Source organism: Vanellus vanellus (genome assembly GCF_965231255.1).
Source record: "Vanellus vanellus genome assembly, chromosome: 17".
NCBI lineage: Eukaryota > Metazoa > Chordata > Aves > Charadriiformes > Charadriidae > Vanellus > Vanellus vanellus.
Genome location: NC_138922.1, coordinates 11,130,455 through 11,155,555, shown reverse-complemented (window position 1 = coordinate 11,155,555; position 25,101 = coordinate 11,130,455). Strand labels below are relative to the sequence as shown.

Below are 25,101 nucleotides of genomic sequence, written 5' to 3'. Positions count from 1 at the left end.
CTGGTGGTGTGCATGCTGGTGCTGTAGTGGAGTGCATGGGTGCATGCTGTTTGGAGAATGGAAGAGAGACCTTTATGGAAGAGTTGAACTTTATCTACGCTGTACCTTTCAGTAGGACTATACTGGTAAAACAAGCGAAGCCGGCTCTCCTACGGGTATGAATGCAAAGGTGGTTGGGTTTTAGACCGAGTTGGACTAACACAGCACAACAAGCTCATGTTGTTACTTAACAGCAGAGTCCCCGTGAGAAAGGCTGACCCTGTGGCTTATGTTCTTTGATGTCTGTCTCCTCAGGCAAGAATTCCAGTTCTGCTAAGGTTAGGGCATTTGTAGCCTCTTCTGTCCCTTGTGAAATCTTCAACGTATACCAAGTCTAAAAGTCTGCTGTGCTGCAGTCTTTTTAGGAGAGAGACTGAGAGGATCTCTGTATAGTCAGATTAATGTAACAAAATTATAAGAAGTTGGTATTGTGACTCCTCTATCAAATTTGAATGGAATTGGCCGCTACTACCTGTTATAAAATGGGAACGGATACAGCTGTGTAATTTCTTCTCTAGGAAGGGTGAGAGAAGTCCAATTAAAAACTGATAGAATTACATAGTGCACTGTGGAAAACAGGTGTATTATTCTTCGTTATCAATGCTTTGTTCTTGTTTACCTTTCAATGGTTTAAATAACTGGATGGTTATGGTGTGTGGGTGGAGGGCGGGAATCTGTCTGATAGGCATGGTCAGTTTGTCTTAAGGTTTTTTTCCTTCCTGTAGGATTTCAGCTTTCTTTGTGCATAGCTTCTCTCTTTTTGTGGTTTTAGTTACTTTTTTGTTGTTGCAGTACAACAAAGAAATTTCATATCATGCAATACAGTAGTAGTAGAGATCTTTTCTTGATTCTCAGGTGCTGCAGGCCCACGACTATTTACAATACACCAGATTGATGCCAGCACTAATAATTTGCCGAAAGCTCATACTTGGTAAGACTTTTTCAGGCCTCTATTGTAATATATAGATTAAGACCAATTTGCTGTCTTTGTATTTTGAGCCGTCTTTTCTTTTTTTTTATCTCCCCCCCCCCCCCTCCTTTTCTGACATAATAAATGCTATCCGTTGTACAGTAGTAAAGGTGTGAAAACTAGAGATTGCTTTTATATATATATATGAAGTTCTGTTGGCCTTGTTAAGTTTTGCTTTGTCATTGTTTCACGTATGTTAAGGGAAGCATAACAGAACTTTGCCAGGTGATGCCTGAAGTTCCGCGAGCTGAAATCTTTCTGCCTTCTGTCCACAGCTTTAACCGAATAGACATTCCTCCTTACGAAAGCTATGACAAGCTATACGAGAAGCTGCTAACTGCCATTGAAGAAACATGCGGGTTTGCTGTGGAATGACCCTTCACAGGCTTACCTGAGACTCTATTTATACTCCTGTCAGCCAGAAAGCCCTTCCCTCAGCCAAGACTCAAGAAATGCTTGAAATACAGGAAACTTTCCCTTTTCTACACTAGGACACTGGGAGGGAAAGGACAACTTTGGAATTTTTTTTATTGTATTTTTTTTGTTTCAAGAAAATAGGTTCTGTGGTTCCTGCCATAGGATCATTCAGCTGCTATTAAAAACTAATATCTTGAACATACAGAATGCTGACTTTTCCTACATTTCAACAGTTAAGCAGTATTCTATACTTAAAGACTACTACTATTTTTGTAAAAGGTAATCTATTATATTTGCCTACCTGATTTCTGTTCTCAGATACCAAGACACAACTTCAGCAGTCGGTACAAGTCACGTTTCAGCCTGTTTTAAATGTATGATACTGAACAGCATCTATACCTGCTATTTTTTAAAAAAATATTTTGGATTATTCTAACTTTGCATAAAATTGGCTGAAAGAATCATTAATCTTTTTAATTAAAGCCACTTACATGTTAACTGCATTTTCATATAGTAAAACATTATATTCTGCAATGTAAATTCAACTTTAATGTTACCACAGGGGGCTTTTTTATATTTTTCAAGCATGAATTACAAATACGATGTTTTGGGGTCCTATTTATATCACTTGTCAGATTCCTTAAACAAAATTTCTAGCGTGAGTGACACAGACTGTATTTGGTACAGTACTTGTGTTAACGTGTAGAATAGACCTTTTTTAATGAACAGTAGACGTTTTGATTTTTTTAAAACAGCATTTTTCTAACAAGTCTGTCAAGAGTATTTTTTGTTGCTTTTGACTTTAAACACTGCATTTTTCAACTTTTTAAGCGCGCTGATGCGGTGATACTTGACAGCAGAAGCCTGTCAGCAGTTCATTTCAGAACCCATCCTGTCCAGTCAACCAAAGTTTGTTTGAATGCAGCCAAATCACATTCTGTATTTGTTGATGCTAAAGATATATCAGGTAAAACATGTTGTAATCTTTGTCTAGCTGCTCATGACACGTGGGTTTAAGTTACAACTAAGGAAAAATGGTGTATTAACTGAAATATGTGTAATGTGCTTTGAAAATGAGGTTTTAAAAGCACATAATTTATTGATTGTAGGGATGGAAGTAAGTATATATATGAATTATAACATGGGTTGATCTCTTCAAAGGGGAATAAAATGCACTACCAGTAGAGGGAACTGAACTTTGAAGTTAGTTTGGGAATTCTCAGTTAAGATCTGTATGATCTGCTTGTGGTGTGTAGATGAATCAGTCTGCTTAAGAGATGGTGGCATTCTCCTCTCAGCGGTGTGAGTATTTGGAATAAGTAGTGGTTTTTTTCCAATCAGTGTTGTATTTTTTTAACTTAGGTTACAATTAATCATCAAATCTGCACTATTTTTACACTGCCAATGAGGAGAAAGTCAAGGGTATTGAAAATGCTAAAAGAATGGGATATAAAGAGCTGTTCCATTTTTGCAGTGTAAGTCACGCAGCGAACTAGCTAATTTTCTGTCTGTTCTGTGGAGCTTGAACTTCATTTTGTTCTGCCAAATCTGACTGCCACAGTGAGTATACTACTGGATGTTGTGTATTAGAATAGTGGGCAATGGACTACTTTTGTAGCATTGTGGTAAGAATCTGGCGAGCCAAATCCACATGTTCATTTGATTATTATATTTTTTTTTTTGTACAGCTGTTGCTGGAAGGTTTGTTCTAAGAGACTTGCTTCCTATTCTGGGCTTGCTGCAGAGATGAGGCTACTTAGGGATGTAAACATAAAGCCAAGAAACTCGCTTTGACAGTCAAGTTTGAAATATATCAGACCCTTTTTTTCTTCATTTCAAGGGCCGATTACACTCATGTAAAATGGCCGGCACCTTTGCATCTACCGTTGGGATCCCCAATTCACAGCTTTCAGGTAATACGTTACCAGAGAAGCTACCACTACATCTGTCCTCGTTGCCTGGGAGAGCGAATTAGGTTGTTTCCCAGTGTGTTTCTTACTCTCAGTACTGCTGCCTGTGTTTGGGACCACTGCTTTAGACACTCCCAAAGACCTCTTCTCACCCCTGCAAGTTTTGAGGTATGATGTGAGTTACTATTTACAGAGACTTCACAGAGACAGGTTCTTTTGACCACTGTTCACAGGATAAATACTCCAGTGTGTATAAGTGATATTCCCCCACCTCGGGCTCTTGCTCAGGCTATAGCTGCAGCCTCCCCGGTCATGAAATGTGAAAAATGTAAAATCCAGTTTGATACAGCTTTTGGGAGAAGTCAGGACTCCGTTAGGTGATGGGAGGGGGAAAGTATGCTGCTGTTCCCTTTGCACCAGGCAGCTCACCTCAGCACTATGTAAAGACTATCTCTGTAGTGTCTCCTGACCACATCATCTATACCCACTTCCCAGGAACCTTCTCCCTATCAGCCTGCTTAGGCTGGTAAATTTTTGAATGCATAGTTATGGCCACCCTTATGTCATAAAAGCTTTTTTGAGGAGGGAGGAGATGAGCTCTGCAGAATATAGACTCTAAATCAGCTGATAAATACCATTCATTTTCACAGCAGCCTTAGCAGTACATCTGTTTGTTCTACCAAACATTTTGGTAGGGCGTAGAGAATTTTTTAACTGTCGCAGATACATATTGTAAATTTAATATATTATAGGCAAAAGTAGACAAATTTACGTTTGACTTTCCATAGCTGACAGATGAGGATGGATATACCAAGTATTTTGAGTGCCTTTCTACCTTCATAATGACTGAGAGCTTTAACTAAAGCACCTCATCACCTAGTTAGATGTTTATCTGAAAATGTTAAAGGGTTGATTCCTTTGCAAAATTTTGTTTCGAGATCATGTCAGCTACTTTCCCCTCAAAAAGGTGCTAAGCCTAATATTGCATTTTAACCTTGGACTTTCACCCCATGATTAATGTGAATATTTATTTCAATGTGTCCCTCTTACTGGGTTTTACTTTATCCAGTCTTTAGTTGTTTTAGAGAGATGTCACATCATGGTTTTATGCTGTTGCTTTTCATTATGAATGTTTAATTATGAACAGTGACTTTTGTAGATTTCAAATATACAGTACACAGTTGAGTTTCAGAGGATTTAATTTCTCGGTGTAAAGAGTTTTGTAATGGTGCTTTGTACAGTATGTATTCTAATTTTTTTTTTTGCACATAGTTTCAGTTTCCCTAAACTGATTTATTTGTACCAAATTTTTGTGTTGTACTAAAGTCCAGAGCACACAAGCCGTTTTTTAAATTCTTGTTCTACAACACTACATCTGTATTGAACTTCTGGTGCGTTTAAACTGGCTGCATTGATGGAAGTAAAAGCTTTGCTTCTATATCATAAGTATGCATCATACAGCTTAATGTAGCATGCTCCAATTGCTTCAGATTTTAAACAGCACCATATAGTTAACAGGTGCCATTTGTTGTACTTTACACTATGTAGTAGGTTTCTGGCTCTACCACATCCTCAGAGCTTTGTCTGTAGTTGTAATTAGTTTATACAAGTGTAATTACTCCTCCACAAACTGACAGTTCTTAGTTTATCATTTCTATTGTATTTATTACAGAGTGTTTTAGCATTGGTATCATTGTATTTTCACCCAGCTGTTACATGAGCTTTAACAAAAAAAAAATCTGTATAAAATGGTTTTTAAGTACTTAATGTATGTACCCATGCAGAAGTTGAGCAATAAATTGTATGCTGTTTGCACTGTCACAGCATCAATGGTTTTAAAAGTTTTAAGTTTTTCTTAATTATTTACTTTACCAATATCATTTTTAAGTAACTCAACTTTGTTTCAGGAGAAAATACTTAGAACTTGGTGTCTTTCTGTTACCTATAATAAGGATTGTGCTAAACATTCTAGTGAAACAAAAAAGGTCTTTCTTTTGGCTTTCATGTAATGGTGTCTCACCATTGGTGAATGGATGTCTCCTCTAAAAATTGAACAAAGCTAAACCATCTTCCTTAAGGGAAGAAAAAAGGTAAATCTGGTAAATATTAGTTACATTTGATCAACTAAGCTGGTAAATATTGTCCCTTAGATAAGAGACTTTCAATTAGCCTGGCTTATAGCAGCTCCCTGGAAGTTTTTAAGAAAGACAGGGTGTGGGTTTCTGGGTTTGTGGCGGTTTTTTGGTGTGTGTGTTTTGGGTTTTGTTTTGAGTGAGGTATATCATGCTCTAATTGTACATGTTATTTAATCTGTAAAGGACACCTCTCCAGCTGCTGGGGCCTTTTTTGTCTGCTTTGCTCTTTTTTTCTTTCTCTTTTTTTTCTTCCCCATGCATGAGTCTGAATTCGCCAGGTGTGTTGTCCGTTCCATAACAGACACTAGCTCATGGCAAGCTTCAAATATTGTATACACAATGCAATCAATTCCAGTATTTTTATATCACTTCTCACTCATACAATTTTAAGCAAGAACTCTTCTACTGGAGCCTGTTTAAAATTACTTTAGTTCATCCTCATTGCTGAGATAAACTATTTAAAAATTGCGGTTTTGTCAAGCAGAGGAGAACATGTAACTAATTACTAGCTTGGGTTTATGCAGTCTGTTCTCAGTTTAGGTATTCATTCCCTCTGTGTTTGCATCTCATAGGGCTGATAATGTATGGCTGCTGAAACTTGAATTTTCTACCAAACAATGTACTGTTTATAGACCTGATGATTCTACAATATAGGTGTAGTGCCTGTTACCAGCTCCTACTCTGGCTAGCAGAGCTTACAACCTGAAGTAAGGTAAAAGCTGAATGTGGGATTTTTTAATCACTATTTACTCTAGCTTCACACTGACAGAACTAAAACTAATCTGCTTCTCCCTAAAATAACTAAACAGGGTACTCAAGACAAGCGCCCTTGCAAAACTTTTGTCCAAACAATTTGCCTTAAGAGCAAACATGTAAACTACTTAAGTTGTTATTTTGCTTGTCCATTTGTATATAGCATTACTATGACTTCCTCTTGAAATAGAACAATTGAAACAAAGCTTTGCTTGCTTACATGTGGGCTAGTTTTGAAAACCCTGTGTGAAATCCGACAATTGAAACACCTACAGAGCATACACCTATTAGTATACCCCTGTTGAAAATAATTAGGAATGCTGTCTGCAGGTCCTTCTTAGGTTTCAGTTCTTGCACAAGCTTGTATTTTACTGCTTTCGAAAAATGTTCACGGTTTTCTACTTCAAACTACTTTTTCCAATACAGTTGTAGCATAGAAAGTATGCTTTATATACTTTGCCATTAACAAGCCAACAACACCAAAATTGCAAAGATAGTATTGTGTAGAATAAGTAGCCCTCTCTTGTTTCATATATTTAAATTACTGATTTTTATGTCAGGTTTATTGCAGGCGTTCTCTAACTTGTCCTTTGACAGGAAACTTGAACCACAGATGTTCTTTTAAAGATCATCTTGTTCTTTCTAAGCTTTCCAATCCAGTAATTTCTGGCCAATGGTGTTAGAGTGGCTTTTCAACTCCAGCAACAACAGAACAAGCACAGGCGTAGAGGAGGCTTAGCATTCACAGAATCACTGTTCCACTAAGATAAATTCACTAAAGCACACTGACTTCATCCCACTTCCTTTGTGTGCAGCCCAACATTATCTCAGCCTTGCAAAGAACGTAGAAAGTATTTTAAAAACTTTATTGGTTATCATAAAAGTGCTGTAGAGAGCCCAGATCGCAGCAGCTACACCTCTGACATGTCATAATGACAGGCCAGATATTTTAGAGAAAACACAGTCACACACCATTTTCCTGTTACAGCAGCCCTCAAAGATTCTTGTCATCTTAGCCAGACAGAACTGCAGTGATATTACCATAATTCTTTACAAGAAACGGCTTTTGCTATACTGAAAGGAAGCCATCTGAAGTCTGGATTTCAGTCTCTCTGCTTCTAGTTCTTGAAAAAAGGTGTCATCATCACTTTGCATTATCGCTGCTTGCAGTTGCTCTATTTCCTTTTCCATCCTTGATCTCAATTCTCTTTTTGTTTTCTGTAGCATCTAAAGGTAATACAGACATTAGCCACAGCATGTAAAAAGAAAAGACACACACAAAAAATTAAAAATACTTACTTGTGCTTGTGCTTTCTCTCTGGTTTGGATTTCTTGGCATTCTTGAGATAAAGCTTCTGCTAGCATGGAAAACTAAGCATAACACATGTTTGAGTTGAAACAATTAAAGAAAGGAAGGAAAGACTTCTCGTGGAAAAAAAAAAAAAAAAGAAGAGAGAGAGAAGAGAACAGTCTTGGCAGATTACCTGATCTTTGTAATAGTTCTCCATAGACTCCAACTCATTTTGATGCTCTCTCCTTTGCTCAGCACGCTTCTCTTGAGCATATGCTCTCAGGTCCTTCAGTCTTTGCTTCTGAATTTCTAAGCCTTCTTCAAATAAGTTTTTAAATATCTGCCAGCAATGAAAAAAAGCAAACATAAAACCTTCCCAAAAGCTTTTAAGTATACATTTACATTTTTCAAGCTGCTTTATCTCATGATGGAATGGTGATTGCATGAAGGTAGGTCGTTGCCCATGAAAAAGTACAGGTACGTATCTGCTTAATGGTGGTACAGATACAGCTGAACTGTATTTCTATTACTCATTTAGCTGAAATTCTGATAGATAAAACAATTTTTTCATGTCAGTTTAGTCATTTGACTACAAAAGGGGCTAGAACAGCAAGTGGCTATTACGTTTTCAAAATCACTTCAGATAAGCTGACAATGCAAGCCAGTCTTTGAACATGCACTGTGATTTACAGCCCACCCTGCATTCTGTTGTCTAACTTCAGGACCTTCATCCAGATTTCCAATAGCAGGAAATCCATCCTGTGCTCAGGCTTTCCATTTATACAAAACAACACTTACCAGCTGCAGTGCTGTGCAGCTTGAGGCAAACAGTTCTCAAGTCACCAATAGTGGATTATGCACTGAACTTCTAGTCTTTTATTTTCAAAGGTGTGAGAATTGTGTATCTGCTCTTGCAAAGTGTAATAACTCTACTTGCTTTCCTTTGCTCTAATGTTCAGCCCTAATTAGAGATCATATCTGTCAAAAAGTCTGCTTTGTTTAACAAATATAACTGAATAACAAAGATGTCTTTTCTATCAGTTTCCTTAACTGAAGATTTAGATTGTTTTCTTTGGATAGTAACTATAGGAACAACTTCTTAATCCTGTTTCTGAAAACTCATTCCCCAATTTCTCATGTTACCAGCCCTGTTTTTCCATACTGATGCTTCACCCTTTCTCTCCATCTCTTAACCCACTAAAGCATCCTTTCTTGTTTTACAGTGATTTGCCCTAAACTGTATTAGTGTTTTCAAAGAAAGAACCTTTTAATCTGTGGCTCTGACTGACCAATCATTTAATCCTGGCTCCTGTGCTCTGTTCACTTAACCTGCTCTGTCCACTTGTACCATTATTTGAACTACTATGAGTCCTCAGTGCTGGGGTCCAAACAAAAAAGAATTCCACACTTGCAGAGCAATACATCTTGTACTTACCCTTTCTTCCCGTGTCCTAGCCCGCATCATCTTGGCACGCAACTGAACCCGGTAATCTTCATAATATTTCCTGGCTCGAGCAATTTGCTGCCGTTTCTCTCTCACTTTATTCTGAGCCCATTTCTGTCGGCAGATACGTTGCTTAAATTCTTGCTAAATGGAGAACAGTAGCTGTCAGACCACCAAGCTTCCAATTGATATTGCTGCAGGCAAAGCTTTGTTAATCATTGCTAAATAAATAGGGTCCCCAAATAAATAGGGTCCTTTAGTAAAGACCTTCTCCCTACCCCAATTTTACACTGCATTTATGGTTTAAAGCTTTAGTCACCACTGATTTAGCAAAATCAAGAACACTCTATAATTAAGGAATCAGCATTGCCATGGTAGCTGGTATTTTTACCAGCAACACCAGGAGCCTCAAGTTTCTCCTTGCATATTCTTAGAATTTGTTTGCACTTTTAAAGCAACGGTGCAGTATCATAATAATGTTCCATTCCCATGACCTCAGTAGCCACACAGCAAACAGATTATGTGGCATTTAAAACCACAGCTACTCAAGAGGCACAAAATTGTTGTAAGATAAAAATGCCACTTTTATGGACCAGGGAATACACATTCTAGCTAGCTCAACATTAAGTTTTTGTATTATGTATCAAATATCCTTCAAATAACATACCAGTCTCTTGTTATGGTCTTGATCTTTTTTAATGATTTCAAGAAGCAGCTCATGCTTCTTCAGGGCTTGTTGAACCTGGAGGTTTAAAAAAAAGCTAATTACTTCCATCATTCTGCAGGACAAGCAGTAGTATGTAGGACTTTTAAAACATTGCCCCTCAGCTATGTTGTGGTTTTTACATTGAAAGTTACCACACATAAGTTAATCAACTTTTGTATGCCATAACTAACTCTTAAACTAAAAGACTGTTCAGAACTGGCATTCAGAACTACAAAATGCTTTTTAAAAAGCAATAGCAATCCTAGGCAGTACTAGATAAGCTAGTATAAAAAAATGACTATTACATTCAAGTGGCTGGTAAAAAGTTGAAGCCACATGTCTAGATATGTACATCCCTGTTTAAGTAACCAAGCTCAGATATACATCCTTTCATATTGTGCTTTGGATGTGCATGTACCCTAGCTATGCTGCATACAAAGAGACAGGATGACTTTTTTATTATTTTATTATGCAATGCAAACTGATGACTGCTAACTATTCTGTCAGAGGTACTATCCCTGCTGATACTTAAAAGGTAAGAATAAGAATGCTCACTTCATTTTGGAGTTTTGGTCTAGCTCTGCCAGAAGCTGCCTTAAGTTGTTCGGTATGTGCAAGCTGCTGCTGCCACATTTTATTCATGGCATGGTGGGAAATATGCAGGTGGGGAAATTCTTCCAGTAGCTGAAATAGGAGGTCATCATCTCTTACTTTCACTACAAGGTAAAGACAGATGTAAGCAATAAATTCCTAGAGAATACATTTAGTGATAAATTCTTCCAGACGGTATCAGCCTAGGTTATGAAATATTTTAGATTGAACACTATATACAACTACCATGCTGTTGTTATGTTGTCAAGCTAAACTCAGCAGGACATAACATCACTCTGTCAGTACAGCAGCAGAGAAAGTAATCCCAAGTTTTTGTTGGTGGTTTATTTTGGGGTTTTTTTGTTGTTTTGTTTGGTTTTTTTTTTTCTGCTGAAGAATTGCTTTTAATGCCTGAGCTGTATTTCCCTCCCACCACCACATCCAATTAAGACAGGTATCTCCTTTCTTCGTATGGTTCTGACCATCACTAATTTATCTGGTGCTCTTGCTGGTTGCAGCAACTTGAAATGCTAATCCAGCAGTAGTAGTGACAAATCCAGGTCAAGTAAACAGGTGTAAAAAACTGGTTTGCAACCAGCTCATTCCCATTACATCTTTGATCTTTCTGGCAGAAAAGATGGGGAGATAAAACAAACTGGTATTAACCAAGTATATGCCCTTTAAACATTTGAAAAAAAAAAATAAAAATAAAGGCAGTGTACCTTAGCAATATTCAGATATGTAGGGGACTATACAGTGATCATAAGCGTGCACAATGCTGTTTACCAAAACTGAGCCTGTGATTTGCATGTCGGCTGTTCTTGGAGCATCACTTGCTCAGCAAAACCAGTGGCAGTGTCACCACCACAATGGCAGGGCATTAAAGAAAGATGATAGCAATTGACAGATTCTGCTCTATTACCTGTACATGGCTCAGCAGCAGCCCACTCAAGCTAAAGGCCCAATTTGAAATCTGATACATGCTCAGAAAAAAGAAGAAAACTGAGCTCAGACTATAGTGGATCAAGTATAGGGGTAGCTGTAATGGAAACAAGCCTTGAAAATAATCCAAGGGATTTTAAGGAGGTAGCAAATGGGTTACAGTTTTGATAGTGCATTGGTGGTTTACATTTACTTAAAGCATTATCTTCCCTAACAAAAATCCAGACATATAGAGGTCATAAGAAGGGGAAAATGCTACAGCTGACTGGTATATGTTGGACTGATGCCTTTATTCTTGAACACATGCTTTCAAAAGATGCCAGTTTTCCACCAAGTATAGTTTTGCAGTTCTTACTTGGAGCTGCTTTCTTTGGCTTCACAGTCCCTCGTTTTGGAATCCACTGGCCGTATTTGGGATTCCGAGGTGTGGTTTTTCTAGAATAAACTTTCACTGGCTGAGGCATTTTTCGAGGTTCTTTAAAGATGTTTTCTTTGTATTCTTGTTCCTTAGGAGCAGATGTAAAACAGATGGAGAACAGGTATGAGAATGGAAAGACTGATAGATGACATAGTTTGGATATCAGAACTTAAATGTCTTTGAAACTTTAGAATGATAATTTGGACATACTGAATTAGATTCTCCAGAAGGCCAGAACTTGCCAATGCGGGTCAGGGTTCAAATAAATGTTAAATATCACTATTGCATAACCTCAGCTCTTTTGCAGCATGTAACACTACTGCAGCAGCCTATGGACTGCTTCTGCAAAGGTGGTGAAAAAGGCTAGCGCAGCCTGCATTGTTATGACAGAGCTTTTCAGCTTAGGTTCTTTGCTGTTCCAGTAGTATGTCAGAAAATAGCAAAAAAACCCTTGCCATATTGCTAACATTAGAGAATCACCCTTGCACAAACCCAACTTTTAGAGTAGTTAAAAAAGACTATTACAATATTAAGCAGATTGTCTACAGTGTACAGGGGCTCCAACCTAATTAACCTAGTTGTTGGGCATGTCTGTGTGAAGTGCCCATCTGCAGAGAAGTTTAGGCCAGTCTATGGAAGCTATCTACTTGCTCACTTAGCTTTAATTCTGTAAAACTCAATGTCTTGAAGTTACCACCTCACGTGAAAAGCATGGTGGTTGCTACCTATATATTAAGAATAATTCCTGTTCTTATGGAAGTGCTGAAATGTCTAAAACATGTCTCTTGGTTCTACCTATCTCAGGAAAAGCTGTCCTTGTGTTTACTACTTTAGTAGTAACACTGTAGCACTGTAACTATGACACTGGAAGTCAAGGAGGTTTTGTACCCAAAAGACACATCCAGTGTATGGACAGATCCTCTAGACAAATTTAAAACAAGAAACAACAATCGTCATAGCACATCATACCATCTCCTTGATGACTTCTCTGAGCTTAGAAAGTCTAAGCCTCTCCCGAGCTTCATAAATTCTTAGCTCATCTTCATAAGCTTTAGTGACCAGCTAGAAAATAAAAATAAGAGAACTTTTCAAACAAAATAATCAGTCCATATGACCACCTTATTAACTTGTTCAAAGTAGCTTCTTCCACTTTAAACTCTTTTTTGCAAAATGGGAGGTTTAAGTCTTTTCCTGAGCAGTCTACAGAAACAACAGTATAAGATTACTAAAGCAGGCTAGATGCCTCCATTAAGTAAGAGCAGTCAGTTTGAATGCTTTTAGTATAACTGTTGGAAAGAATGACCAAGAGGTCTAGCCTAGAAATTACCTTTGCTTTTTTTGTTCTTTCATCCCTTTCTTTTTGCAACTGGTTGCATATTCTCCTTATTTCGCCTTTTCCATTACTGCAAAGTTTATCTTCCACCTCAGAAAAGAGCTGATGCTGAGATGAAGGTGAGGATGGAGAAAGGGATCGTGGCCTGCTTGGGTACCTTAGATGTGGCATGTCTGTAAGGAAAGGCGATTAATTGAGTATCTAACTTGAAACAAAAAACACCCTCCAGCCGAACACTGAGGAAAGCAAGCCCCCCAAACCCTATACAACATAAGAGTCAAAAAGTTTAGCACAAATGAAGTAACAAAAAGCTAAAGCCTTTGCCTTTAGAATTATCCCTACCCCAAATTACACATTTTGGGGCTTATATAAACAATAGCAAATGTGCCAAGAGATATTGAAGATGGGAAAGGAAAAAGCTGCAAAGACAACTGAAGGCAGTTCAAGGTGAGAGACACTTTATATGCCAGAGTCACAAACAGCTCCATCTTGCAATGTGATGTTGTACATGTGGATTAGACCAAGCTATACGATAGTTTTATAGCCTGGTGTACGTATAGGTTGGTTATTAATTCATATTGCCACCAACACACACACTGCACAATGTGTAAGATATCCAGATGTACATGCTGTGTTCAGCACAGAAGAACCTGCAGTGAGGTGTATTGTGAGCAGGCCCTCATTTCAGAATCACAGTCCTAGCAATGAGCTTGTATTCTGTCCCTCCCCTCACTTTCTGTACATTTCTTACTGCAGCTGTGATTGCCTTGTATTTTTAGTAAAGTTTTACCATAGCTATTTAAGTGTTAAATGGGAACTTAACTGTAATTCTGTTACTGTTGCTCAGGTTTAGATCCAAGACAAAATATAAGTGAACTAACAATGTTAGTTCAACTTACACCAAACTACTCATAGTTAGTTACTATCAGCTTTACATTAGAAGGATTTTTTAATACTCCTTTCCATCCTAATACTTAACTGGCACAAGAATTGTTACCTCTCTCGGCTTTCCTTCGGCAATAATCCATGACACTGTCACTGTGCTGAGACAGGCCGTCTTCATCTGTCAACTCTTCTTCTCTGGCGTGCCAACCCAAAGCTCTCTTCAACATCTATTGGACAGATTTTTGGGGGTCAGGTTCAATAGTTCATTCAAAATTTAGAACTGTCTAAATTCAGGTATTAGTTGCAGATATCTTTTTCATCAATATTAAATTTATATTTTTGTTCTCTCCACTATCATTACTAAGGCTAGATTGCTCAGATACAACAAAGAACAGATTTCACTTACTGAATCTAGTTCATTTAACCTGCAAGAGAGTTTTTCTGACACTTTATGAAGCTCTTGCTCAGATAGCTTTTCCTTTGTTGTTCTGTGGGAAAGAGACTCTTCAAGGGAATCTGTGGTAGAACTTCCATATCTGTTAAAATTTAAAACAGAGATTTCATTTCTATTCTAAAAACTTGAAGATAAGCATTACCGCATACAATTCCAGTTCACTTTTTGTATGAGCATACTTTTATAGGATTAAGTAGAAGCTGAACATGTAAATGCCTATAACTGTATTTAAGAAAACGTATATGTCAGGAGAAACGGGAAATCTTTCTGTTTAAATTAATCATTCAGTGTCATGCAGCCAAGGAGGGAGAGATCTCAAAGGCAGGGGTGGGGGCGCCTGGGTGGCCATGTATGCAAGAACTGCTAGCTTGGCTCAGTATCGAAAAAACTGAACTTGCCTTTTCTTTCTAGGCAGATACCTAGAGTCTGGTCTTGGAGTTCGTGTTACTTGTTCAGCCGGTAGTGAGAGTTTTTGCTGTAAAGAGGAAGCAGATGAAGGCCCATATACCCATGGAACCTAGGAAAATGAGTAAGAATAAATTAAGATTTTATTAAGATCTTCACAGTAAAGCTCAGAAATAACATAGATCAGTTGAGTAGAGAGATCCTACAACAGCTTTTATAGGAAAACCTTTTATATAGAGAGAAGTTGTATACATTCTGTGTATAGTTTTATATATGTATGTATATGTAAAAGTAGTTATATGTCCAGCTCCCTAACTGAAGACAGCGTGCTTTAGAGAATTAGATGTTTAAAGAAACAGACTAGCAAAAATACAGAAGAGCAATTTAAGAATCATCTACAGCTAAACCACTGAATCAGAAGAACAAGGTCTAGGTTAAGTTATAAGAGTATCCCAACATACTACCTCATTAGCCTGGGACTAATGCCAAGTAATACACGTAAGCTGAACCTCACTGAGTATAGACTAAGCTGAAATTCACAGCAAACTAAAAGAAAACACTTAACGTCCTTATGTCATTTAGTTACACTGGTTCAGTACTGCCTGGTAACTTATCTGTTCAAACTGGAGTAATTCAGGGTTGGCATGCACATACTTGCAAATACACCAATGGAAAATGAGTTTTAAACACAGACAATGTTTTAAACAGACAATGTAGAAGTAAAGACTGTTGAAACTATTGGAACAAATGAAGTCTGTGAGTACCTCTAGTGGTTGCAGAAGGCAAAAAAAAAAAAGTAGTGTTTTCCAGAGCAAGGAACTTCCTATCCAGATATGTTTCTAGAAGCACAGAATGGCATCTGCTGATCAATTTGTGGGTTTTGCATTATTAAGTTTTTGAAAAGCAAAGGACAATGCAAGGAAATAAAATGAAATAATATAGCCAGGTAGTTCAGTGATCTTTAGGAAGGGAGCAAAATATGAATTTTATTGGAGTCTGAACGACCCCAGAAGACCAAAATTCTTACTAATTTAGAGTACTGATACAGTTCAGAGAAAGGACATGACTGTACTCTTATGTTTTATATATCTTTGATTAAAACTAAGATAACTAGTAACAGGTTGGTTGTGATCAATTAGAACTCTATAGGTACTAGCACTTATACTTCTTGGAGCAAACACCTCTAGAGAGAACTGATGTGACTTATAAACTGTACACAGTCATACTTTTAACAACTTTGCATCACTGATTGTATATTGAAGAAAGCAAGCCAAAAGCAGGTTTGAAAAAAGCCCAGAAGTGCCACAAGGTATCAGGAGAATTAGGCTGAAATCCAAAAATACCAACCGAACTTCCACAAATAAGGTAAAGATGCAACATCTACCTTTGCCACATTGTCCTCAGCATCATTTGATACCACCTTGTCTTCCACTGCAGAAACAGATGACATGTAGATGACAGGAAAATGTTAGTTGATGGTACAGATTGCACTGTGTCTACTAACATGGGGAACAAGTCAAAAAACATGTGATCCATGGCATTCGGAATCAAATTATTCAAAGAGAACAGAATGACAAAGCAACTGTGGTTACACAGTTGTGACATTCATTTTGGTAATTTCTTTGGTAAGTTTTGAATGTTCAGTGTTATAGGAATGCTATGGAAACTAGAAAGGTAAGCAGTGTTTCCCAGGCTACAGAGAAAATAAGCACTGAAAACTAGCTTCTACACCTTTACTACAATAGGAGTCAATGGCTTTTTCCTAGAGTTGAAACTGGCTTGTTTGGTCTGTGTTTCTCTGCACAGAATAAGCTCAAGCCATGGCAGTTACCTGCTAGGAAAGATTTTTGCAGTATAGGTATATCTTAACTGGATTAACTAAGAAAAGAGTTGAACTGGGGACACAGATTATTTTTCTCCAGCACAGCGAACAGCTTAAAAGTAACTTATTTTTGTTTCTGTATAAAACAGATAAAAATATGAACTTGTGGCTGAACTAAAAACTAAAAAATAAAATAAATGCACTAGTAGTTTCAAGACCATATTTCTTGTAGTGCCAATAAAAATGAACGCAGCATTTGACACTTAAGTGTTACCCTATAGGAAGAAAAATTGTCTCTCACCAGGGATTTTCCTTGACAGAGGAAGACTACCAGAAACATCTTCAGATTTTTGTGTAAGTGACTTTTCAAGCTGAAATAAAAACCAACATGTTTTCTATAAATTCACAGGAGAGTATTGAAAGGAAGGTCATACATCAGGTTTGTCTGCATATGGAAATCAATGCTGATTTTATACATAAATAAAAATACACTATAATTATTTTGTTTACTGTATTGTAAACTGTGTAGTTACATTGATTATGGAGATGTGTATGTATATGTATATGTGTGTAAAATGAACACGTCCCTCAAATTAACTTCCTCTCTAGACACTCAGTGAAGAATGAATCCACAATGCAAAATTCTTTGAACTGAAGATAAAACCCGACATATTCAGAAGTGTTCTTTAGAGACCAACTACTCCCATTCTGCAAGTACGGTAGAAGGTTTTAAAATGAAAGCCAGTAGCAGTATTGATTAGTAAAAAAAAAAAAAAATAAAAAAAAAAAATCAAAGGATAGGTTTTTACTTACAGTAGGAATTTTCACTCCTTGACTGCTAGCAAAAGCTGCTGACTGGCTCTCTGAGCTGTGATAATCTCTCCATCCAGGATAATGGGATCTGGCTTCTGAAGGCTGAAATGGTGGTAGCAAAGGAATAGCTTGCTGTATAGGCTCCCCAAGTTTTGTAGCACTGGCTCTCAAACTTTCTTTTTGAGGTTCAGTAGTATGAACAGAATCCATTGATCCTTAAGACACAAATGTGAAGAATTTGAAGTTTAAGTGTTATCTGTGAAAGCAGAATGTTAGTTTCATATATTCCCCATACATATTGGATAGAAGTATCTAAATATCTAATGTTAGCTACCGTGTTTGTTGGATTGCATAAGAACAGTATTGTAACATTTTTAAGCCTTACAATGTTACTTTTCTGTTTACAGAGATACATAGTGCAGCCCCTCCCTGTCTCACTACTTTTCTAAGAGCACCAAGGTTTTTGTGTCTGTATATATTTATATGAATATACTGCTCTCATAGCCCGTTGGTGTAGCTATTAATTTTAGATACATGCTTTGGAATGCCTGCTTGTGTACAGACAGTCTAAGTAATGACAGAGCCATAGCCAGCAGAGGCCAGAGACAACTGGAGAAGACGGCTGCCACCTGTCAGAATGATTCACCCACTATATAATCTATCCATATCTGCCCTTAAGGACAGCATGAAAGCTCCCTTGAGAACATGCTTTCGGATGCTAGGGTCTTTCACAAGGACTTTTTACTTTTAGTATTTTGCTGATTGAATCACAAAAGGAAACAACCTAGCTGAAGCTGAATCCTGGCTAAGCAAAAAATACCCCAGATAATGGAGTCTGCATACTTTGGGACATAAAAATATAAAATTTCTTAAAATTATTCATGTCAAAATATAGCTGAAGTGTTTCCGTCCATGACTAAGGTTCTCCTCTACGCAACCTTAGTACCCTATGCCCCTTAGTCTAAATCAGGTAGATTAACTACCAGAAGAATGAATACTCACCATCTTCCTTTTCCTTCACAATAGCCCTTTCAGTTTCAGAGAACTGTCTAGGTATTGTTTCTAAGTTTTTAGATTGTTCCACTCCCTTGTCCTTTTCTGGTGGTAACAATTCTGGCAACTGGAATTCTAGAAGTGGTATTTGAAAAAGATTAAATTAAGAACTATAAAGCATCTTGCTATGAACTGTTTAGATGGACAATTTTCATGCTTGGTATGTTAATAACACGGTGTTAAACAATCCATACTATGATCAAAATAGGTCTGTTAAATTCTTACTTGTAATTCCATTCAGTACAAAATTCATAATGTTTCCTTATGCCTCTACTTGGAGAGATTAATCACCAATAAGAATAGGAATATTCTTATAGGAAAATAGGAAACAGGAATGGACTCCATTTAAGTAGTCTGCGCATTATTTGTTACAGAGCCACACATTTTCAAGTGGCACACACTCCTAACAAGCCTTCTTTAAGAATGAACTTATTAATAGTTTTACAGTCTTAAATAATACATTTTACTCTGCAATAAATTAAATAAATTAAAGGCTTCAGAAATCTCTTATGCTATTGAACAAAATAAAATGCCTTTGTAGGGAATACTGAATTAGAAGTTAAAAAACAAACATTTATCCAAATAATGTAGCTCAAGAGTCATGAAAAACAGTGTCTGGAATACTTTAAGAAATTTTAACTTCAGCAAGATCAACTACAGCTACATTTGCTTGTTGTGGGGTGGGGGTTTTTTGAGGTGTGTTTTTTTTGTAAAATAAGACTTTTTTTAAAGTCTTTGTCTGAAAGAAATAACTTTTTAAAAAGAAACAACAAAAAAGCCTAGAAATGTTACTACAGAGTAGTCTTCAAATTTTTTTTTTTTCACTCAAACTTACCTTTGTCTCTCTTGGAAAATGAATGAGCGGTATCTCCAAGTCTAATTAATTCACTGGTAGATTCTGATCCATCTGCATCACAAGATGGAACAAAAAATTCTGACTGGGACCTAAGAAGAACATAAAACCATAAAATATTTACTCTAAAAGTCTTTGCCCTTTCAGCCCACAAGATGGAGCTGCAGAAGAGTGGCAACTCTTCTTGAGGCAGCTGGCTAGCATAGGACGTAAGAGACCAGCTCTACAAAACAAACCAATGTAGAAACCACAAAGATAAACTAAATGCAGTTTAACTAAAATGCAGTCATTTAAAACTGAGAAAAAGTTTTCAACTCATTTCATTCCACACAAAGTAAACTTAAGGGGAAAAAAAATGCCATTAGCACTCCTCAAGAACAAAAAAGTTCTGGATCTAATTTTAGCCCTCTTGCTGCTCAACTAAAGGAGAAAGGTACCTCACATTCCATTTGACATATGTAATCAGTATGTTTCCTACTTGCATGCTATTAAAACCCTACTGGATACTGTACAGATACACAAAAAGATAGTCAATCACTCTGTCAATGCAAACATTCAGAAATGTTCTTACCCTTCAACTGATAAGAATATTGAAGGTTGCTTAAGTTGACCAGCATTGCTTTCCAGCTGCTCTTGAGATGCAATTTGAATTTCATTATTGCATACCTCATCTGTTAATAAAGAAGAGGCAATTATTTTCAGGAAAGCTACTTCTACCTATTAACTAACATTTATTATTGCCAATAACAACAAAACAGTTTAAATGTAATAAAACATAATGATGTTATCTAAAATTATGACATCTAATGTCCCTCCTTGAGGGGGAGCAACTTGTATTGCTTTTCAAAATTGACCATAAACCTATCATACACCCTATTGTTTCAATTATAACCAACTCCTTTCTTCTTCCCCAAAATAATTAAATCCTTTACTTATAACTAGAAAATTGGAGCCACTAACACCTATTGGGTAGGAGTACTGGCAGTCTGAGAGGAGGGAAAAGCAGAAGTACAGGCACTGAAAAAATGCTACTGCCCTCTTTCTGCCATTCACAGTGAAAAAGGACAGGAGGCAACTGTCTTAACCACCAAGTGCTCTCCCCTTTACTCAACAGGGTACAACAGCCAGTGATGACAGTTCTTATCTTTAATACAGGAAGACCAGTACTCAGTCTGCAGTAACAATGCCTCTGAAGGGCTGAGTAGCTTCTCTTCCCCTGTTGAGCATTTTCCTCAAAATAGCTCCTACTATGGATCTGCTTCCAAGACCCACTTCACAGGAAAGCTTCAGTCACCCCCATTTGTCTCCTAGTAAGTAAAAGCAGTGCTCACTTACTGTTCCAATTAAAGTCAACATTTGTCTCTCTGAATCCTAACCATAAATCATTTGACTTACAAGTTGAAAAGCAACATACTAACAGAGGATGAATTGTCTGGAGTAGGTTTCTGCCACAAGAATGAAGAGGAAAGATTACATTCTCCAATTCTTGTCTTTTAAGAAGTTTTTGGAAAAATAAATTCTCTTTTACTATTATTGTTTATGAAAATAAGAAATGTAAATATTCGGTTTGGCCACTGAAATTTCCTCCACCCGTGGTCAGTTTCATTCTCTCTCTTCTGCATTGTCAAGGTCATAAGTAAGGCAAATAAATCTTTGCTACATTGGAAACACCACGGGTATCCCAAAACAGGGTTTCACAAAGCTTACATTTTCCAACGGATTCATTCCCTGTAGGTGCTAGTGAGGGGAACAGCAAAGAAACAGTTTTTACCCATTATGGGAACTGTATTCCACCCATGAACAAGAACTATGGTCATAAGAACCTAACAAAGCCCTCAGCAAGCTAACTCAATCGCAGACAAACAGGAAAAGTAAGCTGTCCATAATATAGTAGTAACAGAACTTAAGCGTGGACATCTGTCTACTCACCTCCATTCTGCGAAGATTCACTGGCTTCTTCTGTAAGATATTCTAACAAACCATCAAATATTTCAAGGAGGTTTCTGATAGATTCCCTTTCTCCTTTCACAATGTTCTCACCTTAAGAGAAGGTACTGCCACATATTAATTAGCACTTCACAGAAGAAAAAAAAACTCTCAAAAGCAGGCATCTTCTGGAGAAGAATGCTTGGAAATTCTTGTGAGGGTGTCAGTTCAGAAGACAACTGGTCACTCATTTATGGCTATGTATGTAAGCTTAAGGTACCTTAAAAGCTTCCTGAAGTCACATATTTTCAGTTCTAATAATTGAAAGTTTATTGATGCTATACCTGCTTCCACAAAAAAAAAAAAAAAAAAAAAAATCAGGGGTATTTTCAGGGATAGTTGGTATCTAATATTTTCTTATACATACTAGCTACAGCATGAACCAAGTCTACATACTGGCAGGCAGGATTACAAATACCAGCCATACTGTACAGGTGCCAAATTAGAAAGAGATAGCTCATATAAGCAAGCTGTTTTCATTCTTTGCAGGCTATGTTATGTGAGACTATACATATATGCATATGTTCAGCATATGCATATATGCTCAATGAAAGCTCTAATCTGTGTACAAAGGACAGACGCAACATGGTTCAACTCTTTACTCGCTGACTTTAAAATTCAATAACAAGTTTGAAATTTAAGGCTCTTTTTTTAAAACCAAGTCTCCAAGCTTTAACTGCATACAGAAAAATACTGAGCTGGTAACAGATTCCAGGTAACACTTTGGCAGACAAGTGAAGTATAACTGATTGCCAACTTTAACATTTCTTACAGGTCTTTGTCATACAAAATGACTCATTTTTTCTCTGCTCGCTGTTTAAATTTATAACCTAATGTCCAAGGCAAGGGTTCAGTCTTTTGATGACATTCACTATAGGTAAAAGACATTTCATGTAAGTATGTAGGTATGCTTTATAACATATGGTTCTTATAAAATGTTTAAATTAAACCACACGGATATTCAGCTGGTGTTTGTGTACATTAAAATGAGTACTTACCAGTGATGTGTGACAAGCTGACCTGTAAATAGTCCAATGCCAGGGAATCAATTACTGCTTGTACGTTATGTGCATCATCCTCTTGGCTTCTAGGAGTAGCTATGAAATCTATTTTAAATAAATAATAAATTTTAGGCTATCTAAATGGGTAGCTTATTGCAGATGTTTTGACTAAGCTACTTGAACTTTCACTTACAAGTTAGTATTTTTTCAATACCTTCTGTACTTGGTGAAAAGCCCAAATAGTTTACAGTCATATGAAGTCTTTTATAAATACTGAGTACAAACTTAGAAGACCCACTAGAAGATGTGAGAATTTTATCAGCTGAAGTATTAAATTCAAGAATAGAGACTAGTAAGCTATTTTTCCTCCTTCACTCCCAGCGCACACATCTAGTTCAGGTTGTCAAACTGAACTGCAGTTTGTCTTAAGGTCTCTTCTTCCCTGTCAGTGACTAGTTGGACTGCAACACATTCTACTTAATTGGGAGCAACATTATTTTTAGTTCTGGGCTTACATTTAAAAGGACTCCTACCACCAATAGCTGCCAGTTACCTCTTGCAGTTATCTTCTGCAAGTAGGATAACGCTTCCCAAAGGCAACAGTTTACCATAAAGCAAACAAATAGATAATTGTATAGCCCTTGCTTATTGTTGTCACTTAAGTCAAGTGGAGTCGGGTTATACCACAGTCAAATCACAGCTTAGCTCTTAGCAGACTACATGTATTAAGCATTTTATGAAAACAGGCTTCAGTATTAACACTTCTTTAAGAGAAATGAGCCAATTCACACCCTTCAAAAGTATTGTGCCTATGTATGGCTTTCAAGGCCTAATTTAGAATAGAAAAAAAGTTCTGCTGTAGCTATACTAATGAACTCCCCTCATAGCTGCCATTCATAGCAGTCAAAAAAAAAAACACAAACAACTGGCCGATGTTACTTAAATCTTCTTTAAGAATGACAGTCTTACATGTTTGTCTTTGGAAGGATACAAATACTTTAAAAACCCTAAATCTGCAGTAAGTTTTGCAAACTTGAATTTGTTCATTACAAAATATACAGAGATAAACAAAAGCAGGTTTAGAAATTATTCCCACCTGGTACTTTTTCTCCTAAGATTGATTCATAAAGATGAACAAACAAATCAGCACCACATTCAGAGAGATGCTTTATGTGCTGGTTTATGTGACAGCTCCTTAAAAGATCATTGGCAACATCAATCCAATCTATTAAGAAGTAAAACATTAATGTCAGAACTAAAAAACAGAAATAAAGACATGGTTAGCTACAGTGAAATACGGAACCCATTTAAGTGTCTTTAACTCCACTGTAAGTGGTCAATCCCAGTCACGGTATCCCAGTCATCCCAAAATACTGAACATGTTGTATGCTTTCTGCTCCATCCCCTGCATACTTCAGATGGAAACATGGACAGAGCAAGGAATGATATACACACCAGTATCTTGTTCAAGTGCACAGTCACAGCCCATAGACTTGAGAGCTGAAGGGTACTGAAGTACCACAGGCTGGGCAGATTACTTCCACATAATGGAAAGGACATTCTTGTCTGGCTGCATAACCAGGAATTCCAGACCTTGAAGGACTTCGCAAAATAAGCTTTGATTTATTTTATCAAGAATCAGAAATTACATACACTTTGAAAAATATGAGCTTCTCTCTTACAAGCCCAATTTCCCTAATACTCTCAGGCAACAAAACTGCTAATACAAGTATTCTTCATGAAAGCTAAATTCAAGGTTGCTGTTTAGGGATTACAAAAATATAGAGCTGGTCTCACCACCTTCATGCAATGTTGAGCACAATGAGAAGTGTGCATAAAAAAGCGTTGAGGGTTGTTGAAAAAGTTGGGGCTGTTCAGCCTGGAGAAGAGAAGGCTCCAGGGAGATCTTATTGTGGCCTTCCAGTACCTAAAGAGGGCCTACAGGAGAGCTGGGGAAGGACTTTTTACTAGGGCATGTAGCGATAGGACGAGGGGGAATGGCTTTAAACTAGAAGAGGACAGTTTCAGGTTGAACATTAGGAAGAAGTTCTTCACTTTAAGGGTGGTAAGGCACTGGAACAGGTTGCCCAGAGAGGCTGTTGAGGCCCCATCCCTGGAGGTGTTCAAGGCCAGGCTGGACATGGCCTTGGGCAACCTGGTCTGGTGGGAGGTGTCCCTGCCCATGTCAGGGGGGTTGGAACTCAATGATCTTCAAGGTCCTTTCCAACCTAAACCATTCTATGATTCTATAAACAGCCTTCTTTTCCCCAAACTTTGAGTCCTGAATTCAAAGTGCTTTGAAGTACACATATCCGCTATAGTCTTCCTTATCAGACAATTCAAATATCAGCTTGGAAGAAAAAAGCCTTCTCCTCTATTAGCCTGCAATCTCTTAAGGTTGGATTTTCCCCCTACACGTTGCTTTTGCAAACAAAGCATTTTATCAAGTATTATCAAGGACCTTAAATTAATAGAGAAGGGATGTCATCTTTGGAAGGAAAAGAAGTATACCATTACTACAACAGAAACATGTATTCTGTGCACGGGGAGTATTACTTTTCTGTCACTCTACTCTTCAATTCCAGAAAAACTTTACCCTAACATTTTAATAATTTCAGGTACATAAAAGGTTAAAGTAGCATGTCCTGCACGTCAGGCTGATACGTCTTAGAAAACTTCAGCTACTGTTCATGTCCAGCTTTATCAATCTAAAAGGGTCACGGGGGAGGGGAGGGGCAAAGACGGGGGAGGGGAAGGGGAGGTTAACATAAGGAGCAGCGAATTCCCGAGGGAGAGGCGCCCACGGTTCGGAAACGGGCGATCTCCTCAAGAACCCCCGTTCCGGCCGCCCCTACCTCTCTCCTCGGCGCTCCCCATGGC

General features: G+C 37.5%; 2 protein-coding genes across 2 annotated transcripts in view; one reads left to right on the top strand and one right to left on the bottom strand.

Moving 5' to 3' along the window:
• SMURF2 (SMAD specific E3 ubiquitin protein ligase 2) overlaps positions 1-1,857 on the top strand; it is a gene marked incomplete at its 5' end in the record, with an annotated part of 64,006 nt that extends 62,149 nt beyond the window's left edge. The window contains 2 exons of the mRNA XM_082492314.1: positions 895-970; positions 1,285-1,857. Of these exons, the coding sequence (XP_082348440.1) occupies positions 895-970; positions 1,285-1,384 (176 nt within the window). The 3' untranslated portion in view covers positions 1,385-1,857. The remainder of the gene's footprint in view (positions 1-894; positions 971-1,284) is intronic.
• Positions 1,858-7,075: 5,218 nt separating this feature from the next.
• CEP95 (centrosomal protein 95) lies at positions 7,076-25,098 on the bottom strand (the record flags this gene model as incomplete). The annotated part of the gene is made up of 22 exons (XM_082492313.1): positions 7,076-7,451; positions 7,524-7,595; positions 7,709-7,855; positions 8,951-9,103; positions 9,627-9,701; positions 10,221-10,381; positions 11,554-11,704; positions 12,586-12,678; positions 12,944-13,122; positions 13,947-14,061; positions 14,241-14,370; positions 14,687-14,805; positions 16,078-16,124; positions 16,817-16,886; positions 17,329-17,543; positions 18,331-18,456; positions 19,217-19,326; positions 19,806-19,905; positions 21,164-21,274; positions 22,219-22,326; positions 23,318-23,446; positions 25,077-25,098. The coding sequence occupies 22 exons, from the start codon at positions 25,096-25,098 to the stop codon at positions 7,275-7,277; spliced, it is 2,610 nt and encodes an 869-aa protein (XP_082348439.1). The 3' UTR covers positions 7,076-7,274.
• Positions 25,099-25,101: the final 3 nt, after the last annotated feature.